The 15,690-nt window shown below is 34.2% G+C and overlaps 1 protein-coding gene and 1 pseudogene across 1 annotated transcript in view; both read right to left on the reverse strand.

The window, feature by feature from the left end:
• On the reverse strand, positions 6,372-7,604 carry LOC109841854 (annotated as a pseudogene).
• The window catches only part of LOC109843378 (carboxyl-terminal-processing peptidase 3, chloroplastic), a 14,102-nt gene continuing 13,090 nt past the window's right edge, over positions 14,679-15,690 (reverse strand). The window contains exon 12 of the mRNA XM_020412313.1: positions 14,679-14,939. Coding sequence (XP_020267902.1) covers positions 14,679-14,939 — 261 coding nt within the window. The remainder of the gene's footprint in view (positions 14,940-15,690) is intronic.

Here is a 15,690-nt window from a genome sequence, read left to right on the forward strand (position 1 = left end):
ATTGATTTGAATATATTAAAGCTTGATTTTAATAAAATCATTTCAAGCACGTATAAACATGAAATGAATATGTGTGTATATAACTCTATCCATTTGTTTCATATTTATGTGGCTAAAACTTGAAAGCAAATAAAACAAAAACGATGTGTGTGTGTATAATATTGAGCTTGAAATATTTGCACACAAGTATAAACTCCTAAAAACTAAAACACTATACCCAAGCTAATGATCTCTCATTGAAGCTCGATCTTGGTTGCGGATGAAACTTAATCTTGAATATTTGACTTGAATGTATTGGCTTCATTTCGGTATCCGCCAACCTACTTTGAATGTCATCGTTAAGCTTAATTCCATCAAACCTGCAACATCGATGTTTGTCTAGAATACCTAATAAATAAATACAAACACTAGACAAACGATTTTAGAGATTGTTTGTAAATCATCAAAACAAGATTAGACCCTAGGCTCATAAACATGAGACCTAATACAACTGATTAGGCTTGACTCACATTTAGGCTCGATTAAATGGAGATATCCACCCAATACTTCATGACAGCCTTACATGAGATGTGAACTGGATCCGAGGCACCACCTCCACCACTACATTAGACCCACCTCGACCTCTACTATAGCAGGCACCACCTCCACCACGACTTCAACCTGTTGCACCAGTTGAGGAGAAGGAGGATATTAGCAATACTTATATTAACACCGAAGAGGAGGACATGGATGTTACAAGGAGTGGTTCAAATGATCAGGGACATCAATTTGGATGATTAGGGAGATGATGATGATGATGAACAGTGAGGGATATTTTTGTTTTTAGTCGCTCCTACACTATTTTTATTTTGGTAAGTACTCTTTTAGGACTATATTTTGTAATTTGATGACTATTCTGTAGTTTTATTTTTAGTATTTTCCTTGAGGACAATGCAGATTTTAGGCATGGGGCAGGAAACTAGTTATCTTTTCTCTTTTTCCTTTCTTTTCTCTTTAATTCATCTTTTATTTTCCTTTAATTTTTTTTCTAGATCACTTGCCAACTTAATAAAATTACTTAATAATTAATTTACTTGATGAATTTTTAAAATTTCTAATTCTTAATCAGTTTTATACTTAAATTAGTCTTTTATGATAACTCTAAATAAATTTTAAGAAATAATTTTCAAGGTATTATACTCTGCTTTGGTTCTAACTTAGGACTTCATTTGAAGTGATAAATTTTTTTCATGCTTAACTTATAGTAGGCAACAATTTCTTAAGGCCTATTGATCTAAATATTTCTTAAATTATGTCTATGTATATGCGCGCGCGCGCGCGCGCGCACACACACAATAGATATATATATATATATATATATATATATATATATATATATATATAGAGGAAGAGGACGAGAGAAGAGACGAGAGAGAGAGAAATATGGTATGCTTGGTAAGTGAGGTTGTCACATCTGCCCTCCATTCAATTCAAAATATGGACCACATTCCACATGGGTAATGAGTGTGATGAAGGACCTGTGACACAATCACTACCAAGCAAAAAATTTATGTTTGGTAACCAAGCCATACCATGATATCTCATATATATATATATATATAATATATATATATATATATATATATATATTATTTATATATATATATATATATAGATATATATATATAAAGGCGAAAAATATTGAGTTTTAAAGGAAATCATAATTAGTGGATATTTTGGTCATTGAGGGACCAAATTGCAACACCCTAGAAATTTTGGGACTAATATGGATTTATTGAACGGACAAATTTTCAAAACCAACCCTTTTGGTTTTTTATTTGTAAAAAACGACCTATTTCAGTTTTATTTGCAAAAACCGACTTGGTTTCAGCCTCAGCGTTGAAACCAGGTCGGTTTTTGAAAAAAAATTTCCGAAACTTCACGGGAGTTGAACTCCCGTGAAGTTTAGCAGCTTTTAATTAAGCTGCTAAACTTTCACAGTTAAAAAAAAATTTTGAACTGTGAAACTTCACGGGAGTTGAACTCCCGTGAAGTTTAGCAGCTTAATTAAAAGCTGCTAAACTTCACGGGAGTTCAACTCCCGTGAAGTTTCGGAAACTTTTTTTTAAAAACCGACCTGGTTTCAGCGCTGAGGCTGAAACCAGGTCGGTTTTTACAAATATTTTGAAAATATGTCGTTTTTTACAAATAAAAAATCAAAAAGGTTGGTTTTGAAAATTTGTCCTTTATTGAACAGTTCACGGAATAATATGTACATAACCCAAATTATTTCTTCGAGTGCAGTTATCCTCCTTTGGAGTGAGCAAGGAGACGAATCAATCTTCTTCGTGCCAAGAGATTACTTCCTCCTCTCTTCATCAGTAAATCTTTCTCTGACCCCAGAATTTTTCATTTTTCTTTGCATTGTTTTCCACAAATTTAGGTCATCTATTACTCAAGAAACTATTGATTATCTTGTTTGGTTTTAACCCAATATTGTTTAGATTCACCTCAAGAAGCTGATTTTTTCTTTCAGGATGAGTTTTCAATTACAGGATATTATTATCTCTGCTGTTGTTTTTGCTGCTAAACTAGGTTTTCTAAGGATCCCATCAAATTTGTCAAACTGAAAGCTTTTGGGCAAAAGCTCTTTTACGTGCTTGTAGCTCGTGCTGTTTTGTGATAATGGCAGCGTTTAGATGTTACTGTAGTATAGAAAAAATTTATTTGTTATTACAAGTTTTCAACCTTTATGTTATGTAAAGAAATGTTTAGTCATTTAATATACATAGAAAAAAAAATTTAAAATACTAGCTGTAATTTCATATAATGTTTTCCCCCGGTTGAGGCCGTCTATTTGCTACATTTTTTTGCAACTTATACGTGATCCTATATCTTTTGTCTGATCGCACAACTAATTAATAATTAATTGATGTGGTATGCACAATTGTTAATGAAATATACTTGTATCTTTTGCAGATTCTCCATTTTTTATAAAATATGATGCCTTCATCTAGTGCAATTACTTCTGCTGTGACACCTTCTATGTGCACTCTAGGTATGTCCTCAATTTGAAGTTACAGTTTTTGATAATTATGCTGGGAGGATAATGATCCTTGATTGGTATAAACTTGAAGAATTTCATTTGTTCACTTTATATTTATTTGCAGTAATTTATTTATTAAAATATTATGCTTCTAAGTCATATTTCCAACAATGTGTGTTTGATATAATAACTACATTCATGGAGTTGACTGGGACTAACATATCCATGTCACTGTTAGTAGATTGCACAATAGTGTTCCATTGATCTTGTTTGCTACTTATTCCTTTATCATGATTTGAGCACTGGGTCTGCAAACTTGTTAGAGTGCAACATTAATAAATCTTGTGAGGGGTACTATATTTAGAGCTTCATGAACCGAAGAATGTTGTTTAGAATGGTTGCTACTTACTCTGGAATTGATATATTTCATGCTACCCGTCTTATACACTGGGCCTCTGAAGTACATCTTTTATGAGGGGGAGGAACCAAAGAAAAATGAATACGACTTGTGTTTGTTAACACCTCTCTATTTAGCTAAATTTCTAGTTGTGGGTCGAAAGGATTTGTTGTGATACGTATCCTTCATTGTATGATGAACTAACCTTTAGCATCCAGGCATGATTACATCCTTTGGAAGAAATAATTTATTAGCTATTGTTTTTTCTGTACCGGAATATATTTTTGTTCTTGACAAATAGGTATTCAATATTGGTGATGTATGGATCTGAAGTAGAAATTGCTCAATCAATTCTGATATGTACATCAGTACATCTATGTAATCATGCTACTGGAATACCGTAGGTTCCCATCTTGCGCAGAGTGTAATATTAACACTTGAACTACGTGCTTGACTTATGGTTGTGAGTGATCCAATACGTTTATGAAACATCACCTTCTGAACTTTAAAAGCATTTCTGGTCCTTTTGGAATCTATGAGGACATTATCAGAAATTGTCATTAAGTTTAATTTTAGGCATTATCAGCAAGCCATGATACCTGCTTTTATGCTGAACACTACCGGTGTAGTCAATTGCATTAAGAACTTGAGTTCTTGCACCACCACCATTTTGAATTTGATAGGCTTTTGTTTGTAGAAGATATATAACAGGAATTTTCATTTGTGCATACCACGGTTAGTCTACAAGTTTAATTCAACATCAAACTTAACTTTTTTCCATTTATATGTTTTTTCCTTACTCTAGGAATATCTTTAGACGCTTAAATGATTTGACCTATAAGTTGACCTCCTTCTCCTCTCTTTTCTGCTTCCTTGTGGGATCTTTTGAAAAGCTTCTCGTCCAGAAATAAGCTTGAGTTAACAACAGATCCTGATATTTTAGTCTAATCATCTACAAAGGCTTCCTTTGGACTAGACGTGTGCAGCTTGTGCTCCATAGAGGTCTACTATTGATAGACAAAGGCAGACAATGATGGTAAAAAAAAAAGATATGGACATATCTTGAGTAATTCCATGACTTCCGTAAATTCTTGTGCTTTATATACAAGCACAACCAAATATATCAAGTCAGATCATCAAATCTAGCAAGTAACAGTTTGCATTATCTATTCTTTGTCGGGCTATTTTGTAACTCACTTTTAGTCAGGTACCCAGTGTTTTAATCCCTGTGGATAATGTTTGTGAGATTTGCCCCAATTGGAAACCATGCCAGCATGAGTAATCTACTATGTAATAAATAGCCAATTAATGAGATTTTGGTGGTTGTCTCTCCTTCGCTGCAAACATCCAGCCAATCCCCACCTCAAAGCCACCCCTGCCCCCTATTATCAATAGATATACACTATGTCATATGATCACTTGTTACCTACTTTGCAAGCAATTGTGTTTCCATGGAATTGAGAGCTTCACCGAAATTCCTTATTATAACTATCTGAAACCACTTCCAAATTTTCGAGATTCTGCCATATATTCTTTGTAAAGATGTTGAAATAAAAGAAAAAGAGAACAACTATATTCTCATTGATTATAATGAAAAGGTTATACCCCATACTTATACATGTTGTAGAATCCTAATAAAAGAAAAACTCTACTATAAGAAGGAAACCTATAATAGAGGAAAGTCCTACATAGAGATACTATAATTAACTAATACATTGAATGTAGACATCTTCATAGAAGGCAACATGTAACATGAGATCTTCCAATAAAGACAATGAATCTTTTGAATCTTCCAATACTTGCCCTCAAGTGAAGCGTAGTGATTAATGAAGCAAAGCTTGTCCATAAAGAATTGAACAACAATTTTGTCACAATATCTTGGTCATATCAATAATTGATGTCATCTTGTCCAAATAGAAAAAGTTGAACAATTTGTCTCTTCTTGGTCATATCAACATAAAAGGAAGATCGAAAGAACCCAATCATATCGACAATTGCTAGAGGCAAAAACAACGACGAGAGAAATAAAGGCTCGCAAGTGGCATCGCCAAAAAAAAAAGGTTCGCGAGCAATAAAAGCTAAAAAGATGCTTCATAAGTGACGCCAATAAAAAGAATCTTGCAAGTGAGATAAAAGACCATGCCATACATGGTACACAAATTCGATGTTAGTTGAAGGCTATGTCGAGATCTAGAGAAACCAACTATGCACATAAAAATATTGTAGGATGCTTAGGTAGCTCGACATAAATTTTTTTTCTAGATGTTCACATGGTTCAAGGCTGCAAAACAAAGTTGTCTTTACATGCTCAAAACAGAGATGCAAAAAATTAATTGCTCAGGGGGTCTTGCTAGCTGGGGTTGGATTTTACAAAAAACGAAGAATAAAATTACATATCAGGATTAAACAATAACGTAAGCATCCATGATGAAAAAACTATTAAAGTTAGTGATGTTGCAAACAATATCATAGTTGAAGTTTGAAGCTGAAACTAATCGCTGCTAGCGAAGGGAAGCACAACAATGACGCTTGCAAAAAGTCTCCTCGGCGACACCTAGACTGACAAAGATTAAAGATCCCTAGGATTCAAGAACTTGCTCTGATACCATGTTGAAATAAGAAAAAGAGGAAAAATTCTTTATAGTCCTATTGATTATAATGAAGAGGTTATACCCAGGGATGGATCCAGAAAATTTGGTCAGTGGAGGCAAGATTTCAAGCTACAAGTACAATTAGTATATAATAGTTTTAGCTAAATATTAATAACACCAAAATAAAGTAGACACATATGTGGACGAACAAAATATAGTCAATGGAAGTACTTTGTTGAAATTCTTTACATTGTTCCCTTCGTTGTTCATATTTTTATAATATTGTATGTTTTCCTCATTGTCAATGCTATCAAATATATCTCTTTCAATATAAGTGACCAAGCATTCATTCAACCAGTCATCTCTGATTCTTCACTATATTCATTGCAGAAAATGTTCTTTCCACAGTCGTAGTAGAAACTGATAATATCAAAGATAACTTCACAAGAAGATATACTAAGTCTCTACCAACCTTGCAGAAAGATTACCGATTTTTTTTAAAATTAAAAATTTATCATCTGATTGCACATCTATAATGTAATTCTGAAGTTGTCCATCAAGTGCCATAATATCATATGAGGAGAATTCCGAGGATAGAAGTGGGCGAACCGGTTAAGTTTTTGTTTACCAAAAGCAACAAATGAATCTTGCGGGCTCAAGCATGCTACACAAAGGAGCAATTTGGTATTTGACTCCATGAACCAATTGTTCAGTTCTTTGAGTTGCATGTCGATGGCTTGATAAAATAACTGAACTTGAAAACAGTGCAAGTTTGAAACTTGCTCAACTCTGCGCCGCGACCTTTCTTGAGGAACAAACACCTCATCCATTCAGATGACAATGATATTGTTCCTCTCACAAATAAGCAAACTTCCTCAAATAAAGAACTCCATCCATCATCTCTCATTAATTGTAGTTGACACTTTGACACTGTAACTAATGCCATAGCATTTACAATGTTTTGATGCTTTCTTTCTAGCGTTTGCATCAACTCATTAGTAACTCCAAGTATGTTCTTCATCAAATGTAAGTTGAAGACAAATTCATAAGTTTTCAGAGCTCAACAATGCACAAGCTTCACATGTTAGTTCTGTGCTTATACCATCTTCCTCAATGATCTCAAGAATATCAACCATAGAAGAAATATAGTAATTAGATTAAGTAATGTACCATAATGTGAGCCCCAACGAGTGTCTCCAGTCCTTTTAAGAGTAGTTTATTGATTCAAGCCACATTCGCTAGATATTTCACTGCTTTTTAATGCTTCTTTTATCTTACTAATTTATTTTTCTTGAAGAATATCTCGATGCTTACAAGAAGCACCGACAACATTACACAAACTAGTAACCAAATTGAATAAGAAAGCAATTTCAACTTGTTTTTTGGTAACAACAATAAGTGCTAATTGAAGCTGATATGCAAAATAGTGCACGTAAAAGCAGATCCATTCTCTTTCACTATCAAGCTTTTGAGTCCATTGAACTCTCTTGCATATTATTAGCTCCATCATAGACTTGACCCCACATCTTGACAAGTTCAAACTATATTTTGCGAATTCTGACTCTAAAGCTTCTTTTAAGTGATAGTGCATTCGTGTTAGAAAGGCGTACAAGATTAAAGAAACACTCAACGACACATCCTTTTTTGTTCACATAATGCAAAACAATGACCATTTGCTCCTTGATAGTTATATCATGAGATTCATCAATTAAAGTTGCAAGTAAGTTATCTCCAAGGTTATTGATAATCGCACTAGTGGTCAAACTAACTATAATATTAACATCATCTTTTTGGATGATAGGTGCTACTAGTTTCAAATTCCCACGAGCAGAGTACCTTTCAAGACCTTGTTAATGGTCTCATTGTTCTTTGCAAGAAAATGAAGAAGTCCAAGAAAGTTTCGTTAATTAGTTGGATCTTGAGTTTCATCATGACCACGGAATATTAACCCTTGATGCAGAAGAAACCGAACACAATCTATTATCGCTGTTAAATGAATCCAGTAATCTCTTTTAACTTGATCCTATTGTATGGCGATGGCATCCTCAATATATTGATTTTGATTCATTATTGCTTCACATTTCCTCCAAGCTTCCTCCAAGATTCATTATGAAACTATTTGGACCACCAACATGAACTTGTAACCTCTCTTTTTTTTCCCAATTCGAAAATCCTTCGGTAATAAATGCATCACCTTCCCCTTGTTCTCCAAGTTTTGATCTCATAAAATAGCAATATAAATAATATATTGCATCTTTTGATATACTATGTTCTAATCAATTCCCAAACTCATCAAACCAACTACAATTGAAACACAATAAGACTTTTATAATGTTTCTTTTATGAGAAATTATGTTCCCGTGGCTAACATGGTCCTTTTTGTAGGTATGCTCTCCAGATTTCATCTCGACGATTAGGATGATTGTCTAATATTCTAGGCCTTTGTCCAGGATCTGCCGGAGGATCCTTCAAGTCAACTCCTAAAAAAATTCTTTAAAGAAGATGGTTGAGGAATAGATTGTTGCTTAAGACACTTCCTTTTAAAAGACTTCTCCATGACTAGAATCTAGAATGCAAATATAGTATAAGTTTATTAGATATTTCTCCAAGTATCTAAGTTAATAATAAATAATCCAAATTACTATTTGAATAGGTTTTTTAAGATACTAAACAGATTTAATCTCTTACAAGAGATTTCATATCACACCGAAATATTTAGACTGAATTAGACATTATGCCAAAACTCACAAGAGCAAAATTTATAAATTACAAACCAAGCTCACAAGACACGAGCAACTACCCCCATTTCCTAAATTAATAAGAGTAATTGACTACACTATGAATGAGAAGACAAACTATCAATAAATTTCATATGTCTTTATAACTAAATCAACTAACCATGTTGCTAAACACTTACTAATTTAATCAAAATCACTTCAACAAAACTATAGATATACAATAAATAGTGTGAGAAAATGAAGTTTTGAATCAATGCTTAAATTTTCAATCTCCACACTAAAACCTAGATTAGAAATTAAAAGTAACTATGAAAAGGTTTAATCTTTTTACCACTTGATTTATCTTATTGCAACACAAAAATTAACATAAAATGATTAAAAAAACTTTGTATATGAGAAATTAAAATTGAGTTGCTCAGCAGCGGTTTAGCGGTTCAACGTGAGGAGGCGCGACGGTTCGACGGTCCAGTGTGAGGGAGCGTCGCTTGAAATTTTAGGGATTGAGATTCTAAAAACGGAGAGGGAGGGAGAGGGTTTTTAGAATTAGATTGGGTAAACGGCTCGGGTTTTACCCGTTTAAGTGTTTATTTTCTAAAGTTTAATGTGCTTGGGGTTAGTAAGTCTAATATATGGGCCAAACTACATTAATTGGGCCTATTGCTACCAAGGTTTTAAATGTCGGTTATCAAGGATTTATCGGACGGTCAAAATCCTTATCGGATAGCGGAAATCGGGGATATATCAGGGATAAGTAGTAATTATCGGAGTAATATACTAGCAAATAATAAACAAACATAAGCTTGAAAAAAATATAATGTTAGTCAAAATGGAATAATAAACAAGCAAATAATAAGATAACATCAAGAATGAAGAACCATCTACGCATCTACATAATTATTGTTTAATCATGAGATTCATAAACTAACTTACTACGTTCATATTTAGTAGTTATGAGCCATTATCAATATCCATAAACAAACATAAGCTAATCACCAATCAACCAAGTTCCAAAAGCAACAAATAGTTCATATATTTGTAAACATTCAAAGAGCAAATCCAAAAAAAAGTAAAAGCTCCAAAATCCTACTTATCGGCCGATAAAGCCGATATTTAGAGCCTACTTATCGGCCGATAAGTGTCTTTATCGCCGATAACTTGCCGATAAACCTCAAAAAACAATAACCGATTAAAAATCCTACTTATCCTAGCGGAAAGCTCCCAAATCCGATAACTCGACGATAATATCGGATTATCGGTCGATATTTAAAACCATGATTGCTACTAAAAATTTACTACGGTTAGTGGGGGCAATTGTCCCCATTGCCCCCATGCTAAATCCGCCTATGGTTATACCTCATACTTATACACTTTGTAGAATCCTAATAAAATAAAGCTCTAATAGAAGACCTATATAGAGAGAAGTCATACATAGAGAAATACTATAATTAACTAATGTAATTAACTACTACATCTAATGTAGACATCTTCATAGAAGGCCATATGTAATATGAGATCTTCCAATCAATGCAATGAATCTTCCAATAGCAGAGACAAACATTCATTAAATATCCCTAACCCTCTTAAACAAGTTACTGACGGCTGAAAGAAAGCAATGGAAGAAGGAAACTATCTTTTCAAGTTTCTCAAAGGATTGAAAAGCCTAATGGATGTAGCTATGTTTATTTTATTCATATCCTTTATGTTTACTTCATGAAGGGATTCAATTCTGTATTATGTGTATCGAGAGCGAGTATCCTAACAAATACGGTTTTGGTTGTTCTTATATGCCTATAAAAATTGAGTATGACTTCTCATTATGAAATTCATAATAATCGTCTATCATCTTTCTTCCTTTTCACTCCATGCGGCACAAATGTGATTGTATATGATTGACCTCTTATACTTATTTCCTTTTAGGGGCTTTCTCGTTGCTCAAAAACCAAAAAAAAAAAAAAGAAAGAAAGAAAGAAAGAAAAGTGTTATATGAAATTTAGTTCCTATGACACTTTCCTGATGCTTGTTTAGTTCACATCTTGAAACCAAGCAGAAGGGTGACATGACACCTATGTTACCCGGGTACTTCATTATTGAAGCCGTACCCGTACCGGACACGTACCCGACACTTTCCGGTACCCAAACTTCATGAACACTTCTTGAATATATGCATGTATTTATTACAACATGTACTCAATTATACGATATATGTGTTAATTTAAAACACTTGTCAAAGACTTCCTGGACGTAGAGCTTACACTTCACATCCGTCTTTTGAAACTAATGGGATACGGGTCGGGTTCGTTTCAGTCCATACCCAAGTTCAAAACTATATAGTTAATGGGTTGTTTAGATGTCTAGTAAAATTCGTTTCAGTCCATACCCAAGTTCAAAACTATATAGTTAATGGGTTGTTTAGATGTCTAGTAAAAAATGTGTAGTTTACAATTCACGATAATCATTATGATAAAATAAACTCAAAAATGTGATCGAAATTTTAATTCTAATGACACATGAAACAGAAAAAAATTATCTCATGTACATTATTAATTCAATATATATATGTAGTTTGAACCCGTACCTAACATTTTACAGTTTTGTCGTGTCCCCTATCCGTACGGTGGTACCCGCACCCGTACCAGTACCAGTTTCCATGCAACTTAGATTTAGGTAATAATATTAGTTCTAAATTTTTAATTAAAGTAAAAAGATCTTTCTATTCTATTTCCTATGCAAGGAATATAGTTTTAACTTTTGGAATATTGATCTAAAGTGAATTATTTTATATATATATATATAGCCGTGTCCCCGTACCCTACTTTTTACAAATTTGCCGTGTCCCGTACCCGCACTCGCACCCGTACCCGTACCCGTACCCGTACCCGTACCTAGGCAACATAGCATGACACCCTCTTATTGGCTGATGTGACCTATAACTCAAGAAATCTCTTTCATGGTTTTTTTATGGAAATGGGAGGAAACCATTATGGTTTCCTCCCCACCATTTCCTTTTCTTTGAATTTTAAGTAACCAACCAGACATGCCCTTAAGAGAAACCTAAAGATTGTGCTAGTGTTGTAGAGTGGTGAATCTTTGGTTAATTACAGACGTATTTCAACTTCCTGTCCCAAATTGCTTGTAATGCTCTAGTGTTCATCTGAAAGCATCAGTGAGAACATTACACTTACTAAATAAAAGCTTTATTTCAGATAATGAACCGCTTAATGTAATACTTTGTACTACAGGTTTGCTTTATTTAACATTTCAAATAGAGTACTTAATGTTTTGAGAAATAACCATGGATAAAATCCTGAGTAAAAGCAAGAACTTTGAATGCATTGCAAGAAAAGCTGACTAGATATCGTGGATCTAATCTTTAATGCATCAGTCTCCCGAAAATGAGCTTAATGGAATCAAAATTTATTATTCTGCTTTGAGTCGTAGAAATTTGAAATAAATCACACCTTCGAAGAAAACTTGATTCAACTTTTAGTAAGGACAGGTGATCTATAAGGATAATGGTAAAAAAGACTAATATGTGAAATCTTAGTAAACATCTTTTGCAAATTGACCTCTATGAAATGATAGTTTTACCTAGACAGACTTAATCGAGTCAATCTTCAGATTTCTCCTACCATGGGGACCTCCTGGTTCTTTCCACTATTATGGTGATATTACACTTTTAACTTCTTAGCAATTGCTGCATGCATATTGACTTCCTATTATAGTTTGTTGATTTTTTAGTCTCAATGGTTTCTTTGTATTTTCTATTGGTACCTCCAAGCAAAACCTTTGACTACCTTATTCTTTCAGGGAATACTGAGATTCAGAAGAATAGGCACCTCCAACTGACAAGGCATGGTATGGCAATGCCCTGTATCCAACCTTGGGTTGCACACTCTAGTTCTTGTGCACGGCGACTGCCATCAAGAAGTTTGATACGTGCTGCTGCTCTGGTACATAGCTTTTACATGTATATAAAAGCAAGATAAAGAATCCGCTATTTAATTCGTCTACATCTCAGTTATTCTAATATTCATAAAAGCGCCGAAACTGTCCTATGTTAGTGGAATAGCTTGCCATCTGGTGGAAAACCTACGTTAGAATTAGCATAATATTTTGATGTTCAACCTTATGTTAGAATTAGCATAATATTTTTGGAAAATATATGGCAAATTGATATTTTCTTTGCGTCCTTTGCTGTCGGTCTCATGTACTATTCTTGTCCCTTGAATGCAGCCTTTGTCCTTTAGTTTATATACCTCACAGAACTACGAGGATGTTCTTGGAGACAGAGGATGTTTATCTCTATATGTTTGGATATTTTTGCCTTAGCTATTACTTTAAATTAGAATCATCAGATTGTGGATGTAGGTTTCATTTTTTTATTGTCATTGTTTGCTTGTACTCTTTCTTCAATTTTCTTTTTCCTGAAAAGCTTACTTTCTATATGACTTCCAAGTGTTAAAGAGTGGAGAAAATATATATGAATTTATTGATTTTTTTCTTCTTCTGCAGAATGCGAGGTGTGCAGAAGGTCAGACGCAAACAGTGACACGCCAGTCATCAACAATTACTATTGCTCCAACTCAAGGTAAATCCAATACATCCCTCTCAAATGGTGAAAAAAATTTACCATTTCTAGACTTGTAACTCATCTTTTGAGTCCTGTAAGCCTCTTATTGTGGAATAGATTATAACTTGCCACCTATTTAAGAAATATAAAGTTGGTATTAGTGTGTAGGCAAAATTTTTGCCACCAGAGGAGTAGGGTTTTAATTAATTAATGAGAAATATTGAAAATGGTTGGCTTTCAGGTAAGGAGAAGGCACCTGAGCTTGATGATGGAGGCACAGGATTACCACCACGGGATGACGATGGTGGCGGTGGTGGTGGTGGGGGAGGAGGGCCTAACTGGTCTGGAGGTTTCTTCTTCTTTGGCTTTCTTGCTTTCCTAGGTCTACTTAAAGACCAAGAGAGCGAAGGACCTTATCGGGACAACAGAAGAAGATAAATACTTATCCTGTTCTCTATAGAATGTCTTTTACTTATTTTTTTTTTTTTATCGAAAATGATGTCAACTGATTTACATTTGTGAGCCTGTTCTCTATAGAATGTCTTTTACTTATTTTTTTTTATGGAAAATGATGTCAACTGATTTACATTTGTGAGCAAAGCATTACAAGGTTCTTCATATTAACATATGGGGGGAAAGCTCAGATTTTGAATGTGAACAAAGACCATATCTGCTATTGGAATTGTTGTTATGTCTTTCAAAATTTCAAACATTTTAATACAGTCCATCTGCAATAAAGTCCTATTTATGTATGGAGTGTTTATCTCATGTATCCCATATACCATTAGATTTATCAAAAGAGACTAATGTTACAACTTCAGTATGTGGCCTTAGACCTGTACGAGGACAAACGGGGGACAAAAGCAAAAATGATGTTTAAGTTTGTGTCATTTGGCACTTACTCATCTTGGTGTCATGTAAGAACAGAAAGAACTTAAATATAGAGACTGTAGTAGTTCACTGTTGACTCAAATATGCAGTTATGCTTGATTCCACAAAAATATTTATGTGGTCTATGACCAAAACTCGTGATCATGAAGGCCAGAAACTTTCTCGACTTAAACACATCGTTGCTTACGAGCACATACACCTGTACACAATACACTACTTGTTTATACCATTAATTTCGACTCTACATGGATATTACTCACACAACTAAAAGTTTAGCACTAACTTCTTAAAGGATATCTTTCGCCTGTATGCTATCCTGTTACATCTAATATACATAGAATAGTTTTCTATCAATGGGTATTCATAGAATAGTTTTCTATCAATGGGTATTCACACACACATACATTTGTTTTCTATCATATACACCAGTGGACCGTACAATACACAATTCTTGGTGAATGCAGTATCAAGAAGCTGTCCCCTTGGATTTTTGGACTTCCAACTCATGCTCTGCCACCAGGATGCAAGAATCTGCCTCCAAGGAGGAACCTGGGCCTTTATCCTTAGATATGGATGATGATGATGACCTTGAAGAAGAAGTTAACAAATCCGGAGTGCATTGCACGTCTGGTGCAATGCCAACCTGATCAATGTCATGTAGTGCCGGTGACAAATACTTAGCCACAGTGATGAACAATGCTGAACCATCGTGAAGTTCTGTCACACTCTGCATTATGAAAGGCAACTCCATTGATTTGACACGGTATAGAATATTGAATTTGATAGCGTCATTGATAACTTAAGACTTCTATTGAAGATGAGCAAGAGTTACCAGACAGAAGCACATCAATCAGGGAACCACTATAAGATGCTCGCAAATAAGTTTTCTTGGTGAATCAAATGTATAATCTTCGAGGAGGTTAACCTAATCACTGTCACAGGCAGTACAGGTTGTTTCTACTGTAAAAGTAACAATGTGATCACGGATTGAAGGATGACGACAAGGGTGGTAATTTTTGATAAACTACAATTACATGTCTGCAAATTTAACCATTTCCAGGTGTCTGTCTACAATGGTATTCATCCAATCCTATGATTTTGGCGAGGACAAGTTTTCAGGGCTTGAAGGTGATGATGTGAAACGTATTGTAAGAAATGCACAAGAGGTTCCGCACTCTACAGATCAGAAAATGTTGGATAAGAAAAACAATATAGTAGTTTATATTAGAATTTATGATTAATTTCACATACGGGGGTGTTGCACATGACCCCATTGAACTTTGTTTATCTGACATAAACCCCCTGAACTATGGGGTGTCTTGCAAAACCCTCCTTGAATTTTAGCTTATCTCACCGAACCCCATGCATGTAATTTGCAAATAATTAAAATTTTCTTGTGAGGGAAAAACTCAAACTTTGGGGAAACAAATATGCTGCATGTAAATGACAGATGATAAAGTTTGAGAATTCATTCAATG

The sequence above is a fragment of the Asparagus officinalis genome, chromosome 5, assembly GCF_001876935.1.
Source record: "Asparagus officinalis chromosome 5, Aspof.V1, whole genome shotgun sequence".
Classification (NCBI taxonomy): domain Eukaryota; kingdom Viridiplantae; phylum Streptophyta; class Magnoliopsida; order Asparagales; family Asparagaceae; genus Asparagus; species Asparagus officinalis.